At 45.1% G+C, this 21761-nt stretch overlaps 1 protein-coding gene across 1 annotated transcript in view; it reads left to right on the plus strand.

Annotated features, from left to right (window-relative positions):
- The window catches only part of LOC126315420 (nephrin-like), a 478744-nt gene that overhangs the window by 377345 nt on the left and 79638 nt on the right, over positions 1 to 21761 (plus strand). Inside the window, exons 7-9 of the mRNA XM_049992703.1 lie at positions 9221 to 9365; positions 12478 to 12608; positions 20832 to 20991. Coding sequence (XP_049848660.1) covers positions 9221 to 9365; positions 12478 to 12608; positions 20832 to 20991 — 436 coding nt within the window. The remainder of the gene's footprint in view (positions 1 to 9220; positions 9366 to 12477; positions 12609 to 20831; positions 20992 to 21761) is intronic.

Here is a 21761-nt window from a genome sequence, read left to right on the forward strand (position 1 = left end):
TCGCTGCGGTCCGGTCCCAGGTCGACGGGCACGTGCACCTTCCGCTGACCACTGGCGACAACATCGATGTACTGTGGAGACCTCACGCCCTCGCTCAAAGTCCGTCAACTGCACATACGGTTCACGTCCACGCTGTCGCGGCATGCTACCAGTGTTAAAGACAGCGATGGAGCTCGGTATGCCACGGCAAACTTGCTGACACTGACGGCGGCGGTGCACAAATGCTGCGCAGCTAGCGCCATTCGACGGCCAACACCGCGGTTCCTGGTGTGTCCGCTGTGCCGTGCGTGTGATCATTGCTTGTACAGCCATCTCGCAGTGTCCGGAGCAAGTATGGAGGGTCTGACACACCGGTGTCAATGTGTTCTTTTTCCATTTCCAGGAGTGTAGAAAGAACACCTGTATTTTTCCGTACACGCACTGATTACCTTCATTTTATCGTGGTGGTCGTTTCTTCCTATGTAAGTCGGCGACAACAAAATATTTTCGCACTCGGAGGAGAAAGTTAGTAACTGAAATTTCGTGAGAAGATTCCCCTGAACGAAAAACGCCTTTGTTTAAATGATGTCATTTCAGTGACACTCTTTGTTTATTTCGCGATAATACAAAACTGCTGCCCTTTCTTTGATTTTTTCGATGTGGCCCATCAATCCTATCCGGTAAGGATCCCACACCCCGCAGCAGTTTTCTAAAAGAGGGTAGACAAGCGTAGTGTAGACGGTCTCCTTAGTAGGTCTGTTACATTTTCTAAGTATCTTGCCAATAAAACGCAGTCTTTGGTTAGCCTTCCCCACAACATTTTCTGTGTGTTCCTTTCATTTTAAGTTGTTCGTAATTGTAATTCCTACGTATTTAGTTGATTTACGGCTGTCTGATCTATCGTGTAACAGAACGTTAACGGATTCCTTTTGGCGCTCTTGTGGATGATCTCGCGTTTCGTTATTTACGGTCAATTGCCAATTTGCGCTCCTTACAGATATTTGTTTTAAATCGTTTTGTTATTTGTTTTTATCTTCTGATGACTTTACTAGTCGATCAGTGACAACGTCATCTGCAAACAGCCTAAGACGGCTGCTCAGACTGTCTCCGAAGTCGTTCATATAGATAAGGAACAGCAAAGGGCCTACAACACTATCTTGGGGAACGCCGGCAATCGCTACTGTTTTTCCCACTGGAGGTGATTACACTCTTTTCGGGTGCAGTGGGACTCAATTTTTGCTCTTCTGTACAGACTGTAAAGACCAGGGATCGTTCAAAACAATGCAACGAAATTGAAACAAGATCTGAAGCGGGAAACGGTACTTACGATTTTTCATTGCCTTTGATTGTGTAAACCATGAAATTCATTTAGATAAGCTAAATCGTTATGGTTTGAGGGGGGCAGTGCACAAATGGTTCAACTCATACTTAACTGGAAGAATGCAGAAAGTTGAAATAAGTGGTTCATGTAATGTTAAAACGACAGCTGATTCCTCAAACGGGGGGGGGGGGGGGGGGTGGGGGGAGGGGGGGGGGGGCTATCAAGTACGGGGTCCCACAGGGTTCGGTCTTAGGTCCTTTACTTTTCTTGATATACATTAATGACTTACCATTCCACATTGATGAAGATGCAAAGTTAGTTCTTTTTGCTGATGATACAAGTATAGTAATAACATCCACAAACCAAGAAGTAAGTGATGTAATTGTAAATGATGTTTTTCACAAAATTATTAAGTGGTTCTCAGCAAACGGACTCTCTTTAAATTTTGATAAAACACAGTATATACAGTTCCGTACAATAAATGGCACAACTCCAGTAATAAATAAAGACTTTGAACAGAAGTCTGTAGCTAAGGCAGAATTTTCAAAATTTTTAGGTGTGTCCATTGATGAGAGGTTAAACTGGAAGCAACACATTGATGGTCTGCTGAAATGTCTGAGTTCAGCTACGTATGCTATTAGGGTTATTGCAAATTTTGGTGATAAGAATCTCAGTAAATTAGCTTACAATGCCTACTTTCATTCACTGCTTTCGTATGGCATCATATTCTGGGGTAATTCATCGTTGAGTAGAAAAGTATTCATTGCTCAGAAATGAGAAATCAGAATAACTGCTGGAGCCCACCCCCAGTCATCCTGCAGACATCTATTTAAGGATCTAGGGATCCTCACAGTAACCTCACAGTATATATATTCAGTTATTAAATTTGTTGTTAATAATCCAACCCACTTCAAAAGTAATAGCAGTGTGCATAGCTAAAGCACCAGGAGAAAGGATGATCTTCACTATGCAGGATTAAATCTGACTTTGGCACTGAAAGGGCTAAATTATGCTGCACAGAAGTCTTTGGTCACCTACCAAACAGCATCAAAAGCCTGACCGATAGTCAACCAACATTTAAAAATAAATTAAAAGAATTTCTAGATGACAACTCCTAGTCATTGGCTGAATTTTTAGATATAAATTAAGGGGGGGAAAAAAAACTAACTTCAACATTAGTGTCATGCAATATTTTGTGTAATGTAATATCTTGTACAGACATCTTTTATTAACCTGAGACGTTCCACATCATTACGAAATGTCGTATTCATGATCTATGGAACAAGTATTAATCTAATCTAATCTAATTGCTCCTCTTGTGGTGCGATGATGGATGGCTAAACGGCAAATTGTGCTTCTAAGACTCCTCCCCCCCCCCCCCCCAAATTTCGGAAGCTCGCTTTGTGGCCGCTGTGTACCTTTGTTGAGCACGTTACAAATGAAACGTTCGGCCGCGCGGGGTAACCGTGGGGTCTCAGGCGCCTTGCACGGTTCGGACGACTGCCCTCGTCGGAGGTACGAGTCCTCCCTCGGGCATGGCTGTGTGTGTTGTCCTTAGCGTAAGTTAGTTTAAGTTAGATTAAGTAGTGTGTACGTTTAAGGACCGATGACCTCAGCAGTTTTGTCCCATGAACTTACGACAAATTTCTAAATTTCCAAAAGTACGTTCAGAAATTCCGACATTAAATGAGCTTGGCAACTGTTCTAGCTCCTGAGGGTTATGCAACCCCCTCGACATTCGTTGAGTGGGTTTTGCTGAAAACAGGAGTGCTGAAAAAGCATAAGTACTCATTGCTACTTCGAATCACGCTCACATTTGTTCGAATGGTTTTGAACAGGCCCTTAGTGGTCACAACGTGTACACGAGAGCAAAACGTGCGATCGCGCTGCATTCTAATCGGATACGGTCACTTTCAGTGCGAATTCACCCGTACAATGTCCTTAGGGAAGGGCTGAAACGTCCGAGGTTGTCAGGAGTGTGAAAGGGTGTCCAGAATATGTTCCTGCTGTTCATCGCACTTACCACATAATAACCGTTCTGTCGTTGTGAAAGTGAGTTGCCGGCCGCTGTGGCCGAGCGGTTCTAGGCGCTTCAGTCTGGAACCGCGCTGCTGCTAGGGTCGCAGGTTCGAATCCTGCCTCTTGCATGGATGTGTGTGTTGTCATCAGTCCCCCTAAACTTAGAACTACTTAAACCTAACTAACCTAAGGACAACACACACATCCATGCAAGAGGCAGGATTCGAACCTGCGACCCTAGCAGCAGCGCGGTTCCAGACTGAAGCGCCTAGAACCGCTCGGCCACAGCGGCCGGCTATCTTCTGGCTGCTAACGGTTGTGAACTTGTAAAAGCGACAGTCAGTAACATTGCGTAATTGATGTTGGGATATTGAATACGGATTTGATAGACATTTTACTTTTTTAGAGACTATAAATCAATTTAACGGAAATTTTAGACTTTTTTTTTCAAACGATTCATGCAAGGATCCCGAACGCTAGATAGTTTAATTAACTTTCAGCTACTGCCCATGGTCTGGAGTTATGTAGCCTTTACATAACGGGGATTTAGTCGATTTTTCGTCAACGCTGCTGTCGTCACAGAGTGAAGGGGCGGGCAACCTGAAACCTACCCAGGTGGGTGGACTGATTATTTAAAAGACAGTGAGAGACCAACCCGCCCCGCCACAACATCAAAAGAAGGAATGAAATATGGGTAGGAGGGCCGGTAACGAGAATCTCATCGGGTGACACGACCACGGTGATGTTCGGAAGAATTCTGGTGGGATGCGATATCATTAGCCGATACGATGTCATTAACCCACTTTACACCGCGCATAAAGTTCCGAGCTGTGGCCTTTTCTTCGGAAGTTGCCGAGCCCGGCTATGGCGGCAATGCTTTTGCATCATTACAGAGAGTGATTGCAGGCGCCTTTGAGCCAAATTTCAAACTTGAATGAGGGATTCAGAGGCAGTTACAGCGTTTGCAAGACGTAAATGGCTCAAATGGCTCTGAGCACTAAGGGGCTTAACTTCAGAGGTCATCAGTCCCCTAGAACTTAGAACTACTTAAACCTAACGAACCTAAGGACATCACACACATCCATGCCCGAGGCAGGATTCGAACCTGCGACCGTAGCGGTCGCGCGGTTCCAGACTGTAGCGCCTAGAACTGCAAGAAGTATCTTTTAATTCTGTTTCACAGAGCGTTTACAGGGCGACAATTATTGAATTATATGAAATAAAATCGTCATAACTTCTGAACGGTTCGCGTTAGGAAGTTCAAACTGCGCAGCTGGCCGCGGGGCATGATTGGGATTCGTATGCTCTGTATGGTGTGGTTTAGCGAAGAAACCCACTTTCATTTGGATGTGTTCATCAGTAAGCAAAATTGTCACATGTGGGGGATAGAGAATCCACTGAATAATCGGTGCGATTTTCCTTCATGTCCCGGTGACTACCGAATAGTATGTCAAGGTTTTGCAAAACGATTTCATCCCCATTACCCAAAGTGCCCCTGATTTCGACAAGGTGTGATTCACCAAGTTGGAGCTCGACCCCATGGACGCAGGTGTTTGATGACCTGGAGGAGAACTCTGGGGCCTGCATTCTGGCTCTGGGGTACCCAGAGGCCACTGGCATGGGCCTCAATTGGCCGCCATATTTTCCGGATCTGAACACTTGCGACTTCTTTTTGTGGGGCTATATTAAAGACAAGGTGTACAGCAATAACTCCAAAACCAATGCTGAGATGGAAAGAGCCATTCAGGAGGTCAAGGACAGCATCGGTTTTCCGACACTTCAGCGGGTCATGCAGAATTTTGCTATTCGTCTGCACCACATCATAACCAAGGATGCAGGCATATCGAACATGTCATAATGTAAATCCCAACATAGTGACGAAGTGACGTTTATATGTTGAATAAAGGGTGTGCACGCCGTAGTTTATAAGTAATTTACGTTTTTTCTTCATACTGTTCAAAAGTTGTCACTCTGTAAAAGACTGGTAGCCTGAGATGAAAACCTTGCTTTGAAGTGCGGCTCGGGGTAGTCGCACAGTCTAAGACGCCATGCCGGCCTGGGTGATCGAACAGTTCTAGGCGCTTTAGTCCGGAACCGCGCGATTGCTACGGTCGCAAGTTCGAATCCTGCCTCAGGCATTGTTCTATGTGATGCCCTTGGGTTAGTTAGGTTTAATAGTTCTAAGTTCTAGGGGACTGATATCCTCAGATGTTAAGTTCCATAGTGCTCAGAGCCTTAGGCACCTTGCCACGGTTCGCGCGGCACACTCGTCAGTGGTTCGAGTCCTCCCTCGGGCATGGCTGTGTGTGTTTTCCTTAGCGTAAGTTAAAGTTATATTAAGTAGTGTGTGAGCCTAGGAACCGATGACCTCAGCAGTTTGGTCCCATAGGAACTTACCACCTATCACTTTCTTTGAAGTGTAACTTAATGTGTTCATTAATGCTAACACTAATGATGAATACATGTTCTGAACTGACTCTTTCCACATTATTTCGGTAAGAGAATGCTTTAAGTGATCTAAGGAATGTGCGACTAAATACACAGAAGTGACAGAAAAACTGGCACAGGCATGAGTATTCAAATACAGAGATATGAAAACAGGCAGACTAAGGCGCTGCGGTCGCAACGCGTTATATAAGACAAGTGTCAGGCGCAATTATTAGATGGGTTACAGCTGCTACAGTGGCAGGTTATCAAGATTTAAGTGAGTCTGAAGTGGTATTATAGTTGGCAGTAGAGCGATGGGACACAGCATCTCCGAGGCAGCGATGAACTGGGGATTTTCCCATACAACCATTTCACGAGTGTTCCGTGAATATCAAGAATCACATAAAACATCAAATCTCCGACATCGCTGTCGTCGAAAAGGATCCTGCAAGAGCGGGACCGACGATGACTGTAGAGAATCGTTCAAGGTGAGAGAAGTGCAACCCTCGAGTAAATTGCTGCAGCTTTCAATGCTGGACCATCAACAAGTGTCGGCGTGCGGACCACTCAGCGAAATATCATCGATATGGGCTTTCGGAGCCGAAGGCCCACTAGTGTACCTTTGATGACTGCACGAGACAGAGCTCTGCACCTCGCCTGGGGGCCGTCAACACCTGGTTGAACGAGTCTCTTTCCAGATTGTATCGAGAAGATGGACGTCTGTGGGTACGGAGACAACCTCATGAATCCATGGATCCTGCACGTCAGCAGGGGACTGTTCAAGCTGCTGAAGGCTCTGTAATGGTGTGGGGCATATTCTGAACTGACTCTTTCCACATCATTTCAGTAAGAGAATCGTTTAAATGATGTATGGAACATTAAATACTGTAGCGCCAGATAAACTGGTGTAGGCATGCGTATTCAAAGACAGAGATATATGAACAGGCAAAATATGCAGAACACGCCGCTGTGGTCGGTAACGCCTATATAAGATAACAAGTCTCTGGCGCAGTTGCTTCTGCTACTATGGCAGGTTGTCAAGATTGAAGTGAGTTTGAAGTGATATTGGACCCCTGATAAGTCTAGATACGACTTTGACAGGAGACACATATGTAAGCAACCTCTCTGAGCACCTGCATCCATTCATATCCATTGTGCATTCCGACAGACTTGGGAAATTCCAGCAGGACAATGACACACCCCACACGTCCAGAACTGCTACAGAGTGGCTACAGGAACACTCTTATGAGTTGAAACACTTCCGCTGGTCACCGGACTCCCCAGACATGAACATTATTGAGCATATCTGATTTACAGCGCAATTGGGAGAATGCTCAGGAAGCAAAGACAGTTGCTCTAGCGGTACAAGAAGGATCGGGAGGATGAGGACAGGCAAAAGTTAGTAGAGACTCGTGCTGCTGTAAAAGGAGCGATGCGCGAGGCATACAACCACTCCCACCGTCACACCTTAGCAAAAGATCTTGCTGAAAACCCAAGGAGATTCTGATCTTACGTAAAATCGGTAAGCGGGTCGAAGGCTTCCATCCAGTCACTGACTGATCAGTCAGGCCTGCAACGGAAGACAGCAAAACGAAGCCTGAAATTTTAAATTTAGCATTTGAGAAATGTTTCACACACGAGGATCGTACAAACATACCGCCCTTTGGGTCTCATACAGATTCCCGTATGGAACACATAGTGATAGACATCCCTGGGGTTGTGAAGCAGCTGAATGGGTTGAAAATAAATAAATCGCCAGCTCCTGATGGGATTCCAATTCGGTTTTACAGAGAGTACTCTACTGCATTGACTCCTTACTTAGCTTTCATTTATCGCGAATCTCTTGCCCAACGTAAAGTCCCGAGCGACATGACAAAAGCGCAGGTGATGCCTGTATATAATAAGGGTAGAAGGACGGATCGTCAAAATTACAGACCAATATCCTTAACATCGGTTTGTTGCAGGATTCTCGAACATATTCTCAGTTCGAATATAATGAATTTCGTTGAGAGAGAGAAGTTGCTGTGCATGCATCAGCACGGCTTTAGAAAGCATCGCTCCTGCGAAACGCAACTCGCCCTTTTTTCACGTGATATCTTGAGAATCATGGATGAAGGGTATCAGACGGATGCCATATTCCTTGACTTCCGGAAAGCGTTTGACTCGGTGCCCCACTGCAGACTCCTAACTACGAGCATATGGGATTGGTTCCCAAATATGTGAGTGGCTCGAAGACTTCTTAAGTAATAGAACCCAGTACGTTGTCCTCGATGGTGCGTTTTCATCGGAGGTGAGGATATCATCTGGAGTGCCCCAGGGAAGTGTGGTAGGTCCGCTGTTGTTTTCTATGTGCATAAATGATCTTTTGGATAGGTTGAGTAGCAATGAGCGGCTGTTTGCTGATGATGCTGTGGTGTACGGGAAGGTGTCGTCGTTGAGTGACTGTAGGAGGATACAAGATGACTTGGACAGGATTTGTGATTGGTGTAAAGAATGGCAGCTAACTCTAAATATAGATGAATGTAAATTAATGCAGATGAATAGGAAAAAGAATCCCGTAATGTTTGAAAACTCCATTAGTAGTGAAGCGCTTGACACAGTTACGCCGATTAAATATTTGGGCGTAGCACTGCAGAGCGATATGAAGTGGGAAAAGCATGTAATGGCAGTTGGGGGGAAGGCGTCTTCGATTCATTGGTAGAATTTTGCGAAGATGTGGTTCATCTGTAAAGGAGACCGTTTATTAAACACTAATACGACCTATTCTTGAGTACAGCTCGAGCGTTTGGGATCCCTATCAGGTAGGATTGAGGGTGGACATAGAAGCAGTTCAGAGGCGGTCTGCTAGATTTGTTACTGGTAGGTTTGATCATCACGCGAGTGTTCCGGAAATGCTTCAGGAACTCGGGTGGGAGTCTCTGGAGGAAAGGAGGCGTTCTTTTCGTGAATCGCTACTGAGGAAATTTAGAGAACCAGCATTTGAGGCTGACTGCAGTACAATTTTACTGCCGCCAACTTACGTTTCGCGGAAAGACCACAAAGATAAGAGAGATTAGGGCTCGTACAGAGGCATATGGGCCGTCATTTTTCCCCCGTTGTGTTCTGTGGAACAGGGAGAGAAGATGCTAGTTGTGGTACGAGGTACGCTCCGCCACGCACCGTATGGTGGATTGGGGGGTATGTTTGTAGATGTAGATGTAGATGCCTTGCAACTATTCAGAAGAGATCCCCACCCCGTCGTACTCTTACGGATTTATGGACAGCCCTGCGCTACTTCATACACTAGCCGAGTCCATGCCACGTCGTGTTGCGGCACTTCTGCGTTCTCGTGGGGCCCCTCCACGACATTAGGCAGGTGTACCAGTTTCTGTGGCTCTTCAGTGTAGTTAACTGACTAGCAAACGATTCCTACTGTTACGTGATGGGGACAAGGTAGGAGACACGGTGAGCACGTCGCCTTGCTGCGTGCTGCAGGAGCGGTCGGGCGGCAACGTGTCCCTGAGCGAGCTGACGCTGCGCGCCGGCCCGGAGGACGACGGGGGCCAGGTGGCGTGCCGCGCCCACAACCCCCGGCTGCCCGCCGCCAGGCTCGAGGACGTCCGCGCCCTCTCCGTGCTGTGTGAGTACAGGAGCGCTGCCGCACTGCGCGTACCGCTATATGTCGTTCATTACGAGAATAAACCTGATCTAAACGAACTCAAACGCGACGACTGGCCAGCAGCCGTAGTACACGTGCACTGGTGTTGTTTATGCTCTTGCAAGTACATCCTACTTATGCATAAGACATCTTATTGCTAAGTTACTGTACACAGAAGTTTAAGATATTCGAATGCAGGGGCGACTAAGATGCCAGCTCGCCGCTGTCAAAGTGCTCAGCCTCGCTGCTCATTTCCCCCACCTCCACAGCACACTGTTTGAGCGCGAGGAGGGGGAAGAGGGGAAAACTGCGACTTGCTTTTATAATTCACAAAACAACATATGCCATGAACAGAACAAATTTTCAGCTTTATTTAGTGATTTTTGCTATGCTGAAGTCGTAATGTAATTCGTGTCTCGTCCAAACTGCCAACATACGGTAGACGCAAAAAATTGCACTCAAGTTGTCAATTAATCGTGATTTATTTAGTTTCACAATCGGAAAAAGGTCTTTCACACAAATATGTGGATCGAAATATTGCACCACTTTTCCAACCTCATCATGGAGGCTTGCAAACGTTACCTGAGGAAAGCAATGTAGACGTCCTGGACAGTTTTAACGCATGCGTAAGGATTTGTCATTAAAACGGGAACCTTGTAGGTAGTCATTTACATCTGCACTTGCACAGGGGTGCTTTCCACTGAAGCGGCAAACGGTCTCGAAAACAGTTCGCCAATAGATGTAAGATTGACCATGTCCGAAAATCGTTAAGGAAACTATGTTTGAAGACGACAATTAATTATTCAAAACTTAATGACAGTGAACATAGGTAACTAGACCGTATTTGTCATAATGTGTCCCTCTACCAAGGCGATTTTCTTTCTGAATGCTTCCCCAACAAATCAGAAATACGTTACCTTGCATTGTCTTACCGTAGGTAGTGTCCAAAAAAACAAATACAATCTTCATATATAATTAAGGCTAACCGGCCATTTACCTTCTTCTTCTGTGCGGATGTACACGTATTGCCCGAACTCTTACGGGACTCCGTAAGATTGTCTGCCGCAAGTAATGAGTGTAGTGGGCAGGGACACTACGGATGTAATGTGTGGACATTAAATTCGGAATGTGGATCTCACGGAGAGCGTGCAGGGGATAAGTCCCTGCAATCGCCATACCCTCTGTGCCCTCGGTGGCTCAGATGGATACAGAGTCTGCCATGTAAATAGGGTTTTAGTCCCGGTCGGGACACACATTTTCAATTGTACCCGTTGATGTATATCAACGCCTGTTGGCAGTGTAGGGTCTTGATTTAATTATCATTTTTTCTTAATCATCTTTTAGCTATATAATTTTTATTACAGAAATTGTGTTCAGTCACAGTCTCTGTACTTTTGTGACCTGACTGTTGTTCCGTTAATACGTAGGGTGAACATGGTTGACGCTGTTTCTTGCTCCGTAGTAAAACTCAGCAAACGAACGGCATTTAAAAAGTAGCGAGACACAGGTTGTTCTTCCTCCCCCGTCCCTCTTACCATAACCCATAACCTCCTGCCCCTCTCTCTTTCCACCTCTACCTCCACTTCTTCCATTTCCATCTGCTCACCAGCCCTCTACGTCTTCCACCTGCCTCATGCATCATCCCACTCTTCCACGCTCTTTGTTCGTTTCTCCTCCACATTGGTCCTTCCATCGTTTCATCTGTCCACCTCAACTTGTCCCCAGCCATGCTCTTAGGCACACATAGCCCCCACAATACACTTCTCCAAAGCTGACTGATACTGCTCCCACAACACACCTGTCGGGTTTAATCATGTGTCGTAACATAAAACTAAATGTTGCGTCTTTAATTCAGAACAGTAGCAACCTACATAAGAGAATAAAAATACTTAATCAATAATGATTGTAATATATCTTTACATTAGATAAATTATTCCGATACAATTCTACCCTTGAATGACGTTTATTAATTTTCTATCTTCATACTCGCAGAATCCATGCGCAAAGTAGTTTCATACAATAGCTATGCCATGAGCGCATAATTATTCTTTGTAGTACTCTTTCTGGTGGTTGTTAGAAAAAAGCTTCTGAGATTATCTTTGTGCCGATTAGCCTGAGCATTGTTTGAAGAATTGTAATCTGAATATTGAGATTTATGACAAAAGATAACTGATACGAAATTGTACGATTAAAAGGGAAATATATATATATATATATATATATATATATATATATATATATATATATATTGCTACTTCATACAAAAGGCGTGTATTTGACATTTGAGAATTAATGATATTCATCGATATATTGCGTAGTTGTTAATCGGAAGGGAACTTCCGAAAGACTGGATACGAACCTGCATTTAATAATCCAAGAGCTCCATTACTTCTTCCGAAGGTTAAACTTCATCAAAGCCAAATATCCGCTTGATCTGAGGTTTCCCGACTGATTATACAACGCTCCCAAAAACACGAGGCATTTTATTTGTACAGATTAGTAGACTGCCGCAAAGCACGAGCCTGCAGAGAAGAAGAATCATCGCCTGATTTCATTCTAAAAGTAAAATTTCTGAATCATTTTGAGTGACTGAGCTATGACTGTGTTTCCTATTATGAATGATTGATTGCTCGAACGAATTCAGAACTACATAATTAGATAATTACATAGATAGGAGGAAAAATTACACGATAAAAAACAATATCTTATTAAATAGGAACCTTGAGTCACATAAATAATGTGAAAGAATGACATTCCAATATGTCACACGGTCCCCAAGAGATCAGACAGTTATGTTTGCGTTTCGCGCGTCATCACCGTCTACTGTGCAAGGGCGCCAGGTATATCGCGGGTGGATGGTCTAATAGGTCTACGTGAACTAAGCTGTAGTTACAGATATGGACGCTTGGGGCGCTGGTTTACACGCTCCGTGTAGTAGTGGCTTAATACGCCGGTAAGTGATGGAATGGTGGCCGGGCGCTGCGTTGTGTTTCTTCGCAGCAGTGCTCTTTATATAGTGTACTATGTTTCGCGACCTGCCGGACCGTGTATGCCCGACCGTTAAAAACACTGTGTGTGGTGCTTGTGTTGGCAGACGCGCCGATGGTGACGCTGCGGCTGGGCCCCACCCTCAGCGCGGATGACGTCAAAGAGGGCGACGACGTGTACTTCGAGTGCCACGTGGCGGCCAACCCTCGCTGGACGCGCCTCCACTGGCTGCACGACGTGAGTACACGGCCGGCCCCTTCTATCTCCGCACAGGGACACCGACTCGCGTGCGGATCGTGCTGCCAGCTCTGGGCAACTCCTCGCAGATGATGGCCTACGTGGGCTTCCCACCTGCAGCATTTCGACTCTTTTGTAGCTGCCACAGGAGCCTTCCGACAAGCGGTTTTGCACCGTGGGTTTTCCGAACAGAGCGTCCCTCACTGTTGATTTATACCAAACGTTCACCAGCAGCGGATGTGTTCTCACCATCAGTCAGGCAGTTTCCTTATAGACAGCCACCATTTCCGTATCGTTGCGTAGGCGTTAGCTGCTTGAGTTCTTTACAGTGTGAGTAGTGGAAATTATTATAACGAAAGCGAAGACGTCTCTTCCCTAAAATGGTCTAGAATGAGGGCTTTTCGAATCATTTCAAACGACGCACGCCATACACTAGATATCGGAAACACAGAAAAGATGTGAAAGGTTCTTTCCTGTTTTACGAGCAATCATAGACGGCCGGTGTTTGTGATATTACTGATCTTTTGTATAATGGGCTGGAGACGTCATCAGAGGCTTCAACGACTCAGAAGGCAGTTACAGACTCAAACAAGCTCAAAAAGCCGAACTGTTTCTATGCAGCCACGTAACGGTCGGTGCGTGACGTCATCAGACTACTGCACAAGATCGCGAAGTCGCGGCGACATATGCTGTTGGAGCTTGTACAGGGAGGAGTTAGTACCAAGGTCTAGAGCTTCTAATGAACAAGAACCAAGTAAAGGGAAAGTTTGCCTTCCATTTGTAAAAGCTATCACCAATCGCATCAGCAAAATACTCAGCAAACACGATGCTGTTAAATAAGTAATGCAACACACATTTCTCGGCTAATTTCGGTTCAAAAAACGCGGAATTTGCTATGTTACATCCTGGAACATTCCCGCTTCATACAGAGTAGCTTCATGAAGTTCCAATATGTGCCGACGCTATACGTAGCCTTCAAAGTGATGTCTGCAACGGATGTGCGTTCCGAACAGAGAGCTCTCATTGAGTTTCTTTTCGCGGAAAACCAGATGATCGCTGATATTCCTAGGCGCTTGCAGAATGTCTACAGAGACCTGCCAGTGAACAAAAGCCCGGTGAGTCGTTGGGCGAGACGTTCGTCATCATCGCAACAAGGTCGCGCAAACCTGTCTAAACTCCCGCGTGCCGGCCGGCCGCACACAGCTCTGACTCTCATTCCAGCTGATCGACTGATCAGAATCAAACAAATCCCCGCTCAACTGGAAGTCTGTTGGGAGTGGTGACTCACTCATCCACCAGTTGGGTTCCTCTTCGCCTAACCGAAGGCCACAGAGAGCAACGAAGGACCATCTATGCGAAATTTCCGGTGCGTTACGAGGGTGACCATGACAATTTTTTGTCCAACGTTGTCACAGGCTTCGAAAACTGAGTTCATCACTTCGAACGGCAAACAAAACGGCAATCAATGGAGTGGTGCCACACCACCTCCCAACCGACGAAAAAGTTCAAATCCGCACCTTCAACCGGTAAAACCATGGCGACAGTCTTCTGGCACTCTGAAGGGGCTACTCTGTTTGATGTCCTCCCTCATGGTGCAACGATGAGATCAATTCTGACGTGTATTGTGCTATCCTCAGGAAACTGAAGATACGACTCGAGCGTGTTCGACACCACAAAAAATCAAACAAAATTCTCCATCTCCATGACAACGCAAGGCTTACCCAAGTCTGCGCACCCAAGAGGAGCTCACAAAACGCCGTTGGATTGTCTTCCTCATTCATCCTACAGCCCAGATCTCGCATCTCTCGACTTCCATCATTTTGGCCCGATGAAGGAAGCACTCCGCAGGAAGAAGTAAGCGGCATGGGGGTGTGGGTTATTCATGCAGCAAGATGTTGGCTCCGAAGTTGAGCAGTAGAGTGGTACCATTCGGGCTTACGAGCCCTCCCAGTTAGGTTGCGTAAGGTCGTCGTATTGAATGGAGATTAATTTGAAAAGAAGCTTTTCTAGCCAAAAGAGTGGGGAATACAGAGTATTGGAATCCTAAATAAAACCAAAATTTCAGAAAGAAGTGTTGCATCACTTATTGAACGTCCCTAGTACGGAACTGACAACAGTTTCTAAGCCAACAATGAAGGTGCGCGAATATATGAACACTGCAAATGACTTACGCCCGCCGCCTGCCATAGCAGGAGTATATAAAATCCTTTGTACTTGCGGCCTGGTGTACATAGGAACTGCAAAAAGAAGTTTTAACATCCCCTCAAGGAAAAGCAAATGATGCCTAGGCAAGACGAATAAATTAGCAGTAAAAGGTTATGCACGAGCACCGGAGAAACTCCCCCCCCCCCCCCCCCCCCCGAGTTTCTCTGACGCTGTAGTTTCAACAAGATCTAGTAACTACTACGCTAGGTTATACACAGTGGTCATAGACATACATAACCACAGAAACAATTCCAAAAGAAAAGAAACTGTGGGCGCTTGTGTTAAATAAAACAAACAGCACCAACTCTTTCCCGCGACTAGCACCACACCATACACTATGTGATCCAAAGTATCCAGATGCCCACAAAAACATACGTTTTTCAAATCAGATGCATTGTGATGCCATTTACTGCCATGTATGCCATATGAGAGACCTCAGTAGTCATCAGACGTCGTCAGAAAGCAGAATGGGGTGCTCCGTTGAACTCACGGACTTCGAACGTTCAAATGGCTCTGAGCACTATGGGACTTAACTTCTAAGGTCATCAGTCCCCTAGAACTTACAACTACTTACACCTAACTAACCTGAGGACATCACACACATCCGTGCCGGAGGCATGATTCGAACCTGTTACCGCAGCGGTCCCGCGGTTCCAGACTGTAGCGCCTAGAACCGCTCGGCCACCCCGACTTCGAACGTGGTCAAGTGACTGGATGACACTTGTGTCATACGTCTGTACGCGAGATTTTAACACTCATAAAAATCCATAGGTACACTGTTTTTGATGTAATAGTGAAGTGGAAACGTGAAGGATCACTTACAGCACAAAAGCGTACAGGCCGACCTCGTCTGTTGACTGACAGAAACCGCCGACAGTTGAAGAGGGTCGTAATGTGTAATAGGCAGAAAAAATGGCTCTGAGCACTATAGGACTCAACTGCTGTGGTCATCAGTCCCCTAGAACTTAGAACGACTTAAACCTAACTAACCTAAGGACAACACACACAACCATGCCCGAGGCAGGGTTCGAACCTGCGACCGTAGCAGTCGCACGGTTCCGGACTGTAATAGGCAGACATCTATCCAGACTACCACACAGGAATTCCAAACTGCCTCAGGATCCGCTGCAAGAACTATGACAGGTAGGCGAGAGGTAAGAAAACTTAGATTTCATGGTCGATCGGCTGCTCATAAGCAGGTAAATGCCAAACGACGCCTCGCTTGGTGTAAGGAACGTAAACACTGGACTATTGAACAGTGAAAAACGTTGTGTGGGGTAACGAATCACGGTACACAATTTGGCGATCCGGTGGCAGGGTGTGGGTATGGCGAATGCCCAGTGAGCGTCATACGCCAGCGTGTGTGGTCGCAACAGTAAAATTCGGAGGTGGTGGTGTTATGGTGTGGTTGTGTTTTTCATGGAGGGGCTTGGACCCCTTGTTGCTTTGCGTGGAACTGTCACAGCACAGGCCTACATTGATGTTTTAATCACCTTCTTGCTTCCCAATGTTGAATAGCAAATCAGGGATGGCGATTGCATCTTTCAACACGATCGAGCACCTGTTCATAGTGCATGGCCTGTGGCGGATGGTTACAAGACAATAACATCCCTGTAATGGACTGGCCTGCACAGAGTCCTTACCTGAATCCTGTAGAACATCTTTGGGATGTTTTGGAACGCAGACTTCGTGGCAGGCCTCACCGACCGACATCGATACTTCTCCTCTGTGCAGAACTCCGTGAAAGCTGGGCTGCCATTTCCCAAGAAACCTTCCAGCGCCTTATTAAACGTATGACTGCGAGAGTGGAAGCTGTCATCAAGGCTTTGGGTGGGCCAACACCATACTGAATTCCAGCATTACCGATGGACGGCGCCACAAACTTGTAAGCCATTTTCAGCCTGGTGTCCGGGTACTTTTGATCACATAGTGTACGTCGGGTCGGCTCGACTCCGCGTGATGACGTCACGAGCCGACCGTTAAGTGGATACGTGTAACCAGTCCGACTTCCTCAGATTGTTTTAAGATAGTAACAGTTTTCTGAATCGTTAAAGCCTCTGATGATGTCTCCAGCATTGGAAGACGAAATATAGGGCATAGAATTTTACCTTGGCGTTACGGCCTAATGTCAGTAATACAAATATCAATAATATGTTCTGTTTTATTTCCTTTGCATCCAGACAAATGACAGAATACATATGAAAGACTTTTTTCTAGATTCAAAAGTAAGTTTCCTGGGTGGTAACCGAAAACTGCAGTGCTACAATTAAAGCTCCAAAAATTACGTACACAGAAGCATCTCTTTTCGATGGAAATTTTCACTTCAGTGTCTGTGAAAGAAAATACGGAACAGGAATTAAGAAGTCCGATTGTCTTGTCGAATGTTCGCTGCAGTGACACATCTTCCACAAAGCAGTGTTGATGATGCGTGGATGGTTATAATCAAAGAAATTCCCAGCGTAGGAAAGGTCTTGAAATTCGCAGGTTAAATGGTGAATCAACGAATGGAAAAGTCTAGAATACCCATTGAAACGTGGAATGTTTCTAAGCAGCGGCACAGGACGACGACTGCTGCAGAAGGTTGCCATAGGAAGCTAAGCTCCTAAGTAAATCAAAAACACCCGAACGTACACTTTCTTATAAATTAGCTGACGGATGAAACGGGAAATGCTACATTTAAAATTAAAAAATATTCCGTTGGCCTGCCTCTCTCAAAAAAGAAGAAAAATTGCGTAGATTTTGACAAAACGTTAAAAGATATTATAAGAATATGTAACGATTTGAGGAGTTTAACAACATGCTTAAAATTTACGGCTTTCTTACAAAAACATTTGAGTGAAAAATACAAATTTATAAAATAAGACATGAAGTTTAATCATTTGCTGCAGTAATGTAGAAAGAAAGAAATGTAAAAATAAGAAGACAACAAAAAGTATGAAATGAAAAAGTAAAAATAAAATAAATACAAAATCATTTAAAGATGCCTAGGTACCATGTGCGTAGCTAGTCCTGAGCCTGAATGAAATGTGGAGGAATGTTATTACAAAACGCCCACGCCCACCCTCCCACCCTTATGGCTTCCTTTGACGGTTGGAAAATCCGTGGTTAAACGTCTATGGCAGGAAATACCAAGTTGACGTCATGAGTGGCAAAGCCCACGATCGGGAAGCCCACGTCGCCGGATCGCGTGTACAACCATGGACAAGGCACACGCAAATGGTGGAACATTTATATTTACCTATTTTTGCTGAAAGCACAACGGGGAAATTTTGCACGAATGACCCGATCTATTGTTACCTTCATTTAATTTTTATACTCTGCTTGTACAGCATTTAGGAGACTTAACAGTCGTGTCCTTCATCTGCAACAAATGTTTGGTATCCACGCAGTCTTCTCAAGTACTAGCGGTTGAACAGACGTTGTATATAATGAGTGTCAATACCGAAATTTAGCCTTAGAGTTTCGGATTTGTTTGTGGAAACGGGATCTCTGTACTCCTGACCAATGAAACTTTCAGTAATAATCACAATGATGGTATAGGAAGCCTATGTCATTAGCTATTCTTAGACAGGCTTTGGTCCCTTACCACAACTATTATTTAATTTGCATCGTAAAATATTTTTTTCTTTTTTCCTTCATTTTTGTTGAGTAGCTCGTCATCAAACGCTATTGTTTGGAAATGCTAGTGAGAATGCATAAAAATTGATTTTAAATGTGCTATACTTAAGACTTCAATGAAAGAGAGTGAAACTTCTTTACTGATGTGCACAACTTAAGGACATAAGTAACTTGTCCATGACGCGTCACTTGCAAATTATACCCTTGTAGCAGTCACATGCATTTGTTTGGCCGTTCTTACAAATAGAAATTACTTCGACCTTTTTTCAACCAAAAGCGATTTTAGTTTCACCAGCATTCATCGAATGAACGTAACAGTTCGCAGAGTGCTAGTCCATACTTTGAAAGTTCAACGGTTATTGCAACTGGGCCACAATTCTTGCAGGTCTTCAGCCTTTTCAGAACTTGTGGAACTTGTTCTAAGGGTACAGAGTGTTAGACATTCTGTATTCAGTGCAGCAGTTTCACGATACAATGAATTCTTGTAATGTTGGATCCATTGTTTATCATTAATTACATTAATACCAGCATTGCCGCATTCTGACTCATTTAAGTTCTTTCATACTTCCTTTGCAAAGTTCTTTTTTACATGTATATCATGTTCGATATTTGTTATTAATTTGTCCCAAGAGTCTCGATGTACTTTTCGTAAGATCTATTTTGCACGGTTCGGCTTTTCGTCATACTGCTGCTCTGTTTCTTGTTTTCTCTATTGTAGCAGGAGTTGGTAAGCCTAATGTTTTCCTTGACAGCCTCTTCAGCTTCCGCATTGCACATTTTTAACTCTCTTCTGAGCCATGGTGGAGTTTCTGGCGTCGCGTTTCGAATTCCTGGCTCCAATAGCTGGATCTGTCGAGTGCTGTCCCTCTGGTTTGAGGCCACTAAGATCTTTACTCGAGGTTGTTTATGGGGGACGGGGCGTGTTGTGGCGTGGCGAGTTGGGGAGTGGTAGTGGAGCGAGAAGGACGGTGTAAGGCGAACACTTGCGCAAGCGTCTTGGGCTCGGTGTTCGGCGAGTGGTTGCACGGCGTATTTGTGGGCCAATTTGAATCCGTGACTGACTTTGAGTGCCGTCTTCGACGATAGCTCGGCCAGCCAGCTCTGGGGCGTGGCACAGCGATGAAAGGGTTGAAGCCAGTTTCGCCGTGCTGACCTCTGAGCCCCCTATGGAACCGGCAGGCTTCAGCTTCGTTCAGTTAAGTTTTGGATTTTAAGGTCTTACATGTTATTTTCATACTGATACCTACAGGTCTGCTGCGAATGTTGCGATTTATTAGCTGATCTATTTCACCACCAGTTGGTTCCTTGGATTGTGGCTGTTGTTCGCTATGCCTGAGTCGATACTGGCCTTGATCGTTTGTTAACAGGACGTCTTAAATTGTCTGATCCGATGGTGTTTCCTGAGCCAGAGCGATAACGTGTTTCTTCTGTGCTGTGGCCGTACCCCCCCCCCCCCTCCCCTCCCCCACCACCACCACCCCCTTCCCCGCCCCCATCGTCACGTGGTTTTAGCCGACCTCCCTGCCAAACGTCTTCGAACACCAGGAAGTACATTTATCTTATAATACGGCTTAGAGCCGGTTTCAAGATACCTTCGGGCACTGCGGACGTCATCGCTCTGTTAATTATATTGGCTTAGGAGGTGACTGCGTCTCAAAATTGGTTGGCAACTTCTAAGGCTATGTAATTGGGTTTGGCAGCCCAGTTTTATTTCAGGCGTTTCGCCGTCGTCGTAGAGGCGGTATCTTGCAGTGACGCGGGTATACCATTTGGCTAGTTAATGTTGCTTTCACCAAATTTACTTTGCTGTGTTAATATTTCTTTTGCTGCTCTGTGCCCAACTAAAATGGCCTTGGAAGGCCGGATCTCTCGTTGTAACCTTTATTGCCCTTCCTTTTTGGTGTAGTCTCGTGCTCCTTGCGTATAAGCCTTCTCGTGCACCCATTATGAGGAGGCAATTCTAACTCTTGATTACTTAACTGAAGCAATTATTCATGGAAGCCTACGCGTTTTTATTGTCCTGTTATTGAGATCTGATGTCTTGCTCAATCGGGTGTAGTAATTAACCGAAAGGCCTTGCTGTTTCAGAGGTATTTAAGTGAGTAAGGTGGTAACATGAAATTACACATGATGGACCACGGGCCTAAACTTTCGTCTTACGTCCCTTTATCCGTAAATGTAGGTTTCATCTTCTTCATCTTCTTAACGTTTTCTTCGTACCAGCTGCTTCAACTGTCCACTCTTTGTTTTGTTATTTATTTCGCAAATTACCCACTGCAACACTCGAAACCTCAGCGCTCTTTTGCGCATACTCTCAGCTTGCTATTGCTAGGTATCCAGAGAGAGAGAGAGAGAGGAGCATGTGAGTATGTGGTGTGACGTGAGTGTGACTTGTGCCAGGGCTCGCCGCTGGAGCACCGACCGGCATCCGGGGTGATCGTGAGCAACCAGAGCCTGGCGCTGCAGAGGGTGCGACGGCAGAGTGCGGGCCGATACGTGTGCGCTGCCGCCAACACGCAGGGGGAAGCCGCCTCGCAGGAGCTGCACTTCCGTGTCAAGTGTGAGTACTGATCACGCCTATCGTACCACACCGAGGACCCTGTGTGTGGCTTCTAGACGACCTCCAAACAGGGCAGCTATGCAGTAAGAGGGAAGAGGGCAGACTACTGTACATAATTCCTGGCAGGCGAAGAAACAAAGCAGTTGACGTCAACATCTCTCCATAAATGAACAGTCAGTCTTGTACTTTTACTTCCCGTATTACCTACGAGCATCATAACATTTATTTCTGAATCACCTCCAGATGATCACATTGGACGAGACATTATTAAAGAAAGCGTGCAATAAGGACTATTACTGTAAGTGAATCTTTAATATGCATAACAATTATTCTGTACTTGGAACTTTTTCTCGACATCTTGAAGACTATTTCCTGAAAATGTTTGACCTCATTGTCTTAGATCCATTGCCTCTCGATTGCATTAATTGAAACACTATTTTCACTGATTCCTTTAACATTCATTTTTTCACCAAAAGTTATTTCTAAAAGACGTCAAAGAATATACAGGGCTTTCGGAAATTCCCTTTACAAACTTTTAATGCTTGTATAGGAGAGTGAGAACAAGGGTGTTTCAAAAATGACTTGACAACTTTAAAAATTATTCAAACAAGATATAGAGCTAGGTTTAGTGCTATTTTGTAAGATTTTCTCTGATGCAGTTTACTCCAGGATTAATTCCCATATGCTGTGGCTCTTTCACCCTACCAATCTTGTCATTATTAAAAGCAATAACAGCATCACTGATCCACCCCCCTCCCCTATTTTAGTGT

The sequence above is a fragment of the Schistocerca gregaria genome, chromosome 1, assembly GCF_023897955.1.
Source record: "Schistocerca gregaria isolate iqSchGreg1 chromosome 1, iqSchGreg1.2, whole genome shotgun sequence".
Classification (NCBI taxonomy): domain Eukaryota; kingdom Metazoa; phylum Arthropoda; class Insecta; order Orthoptera; family Acrididae; genus Schistocerca; species Schistocerca gregaria.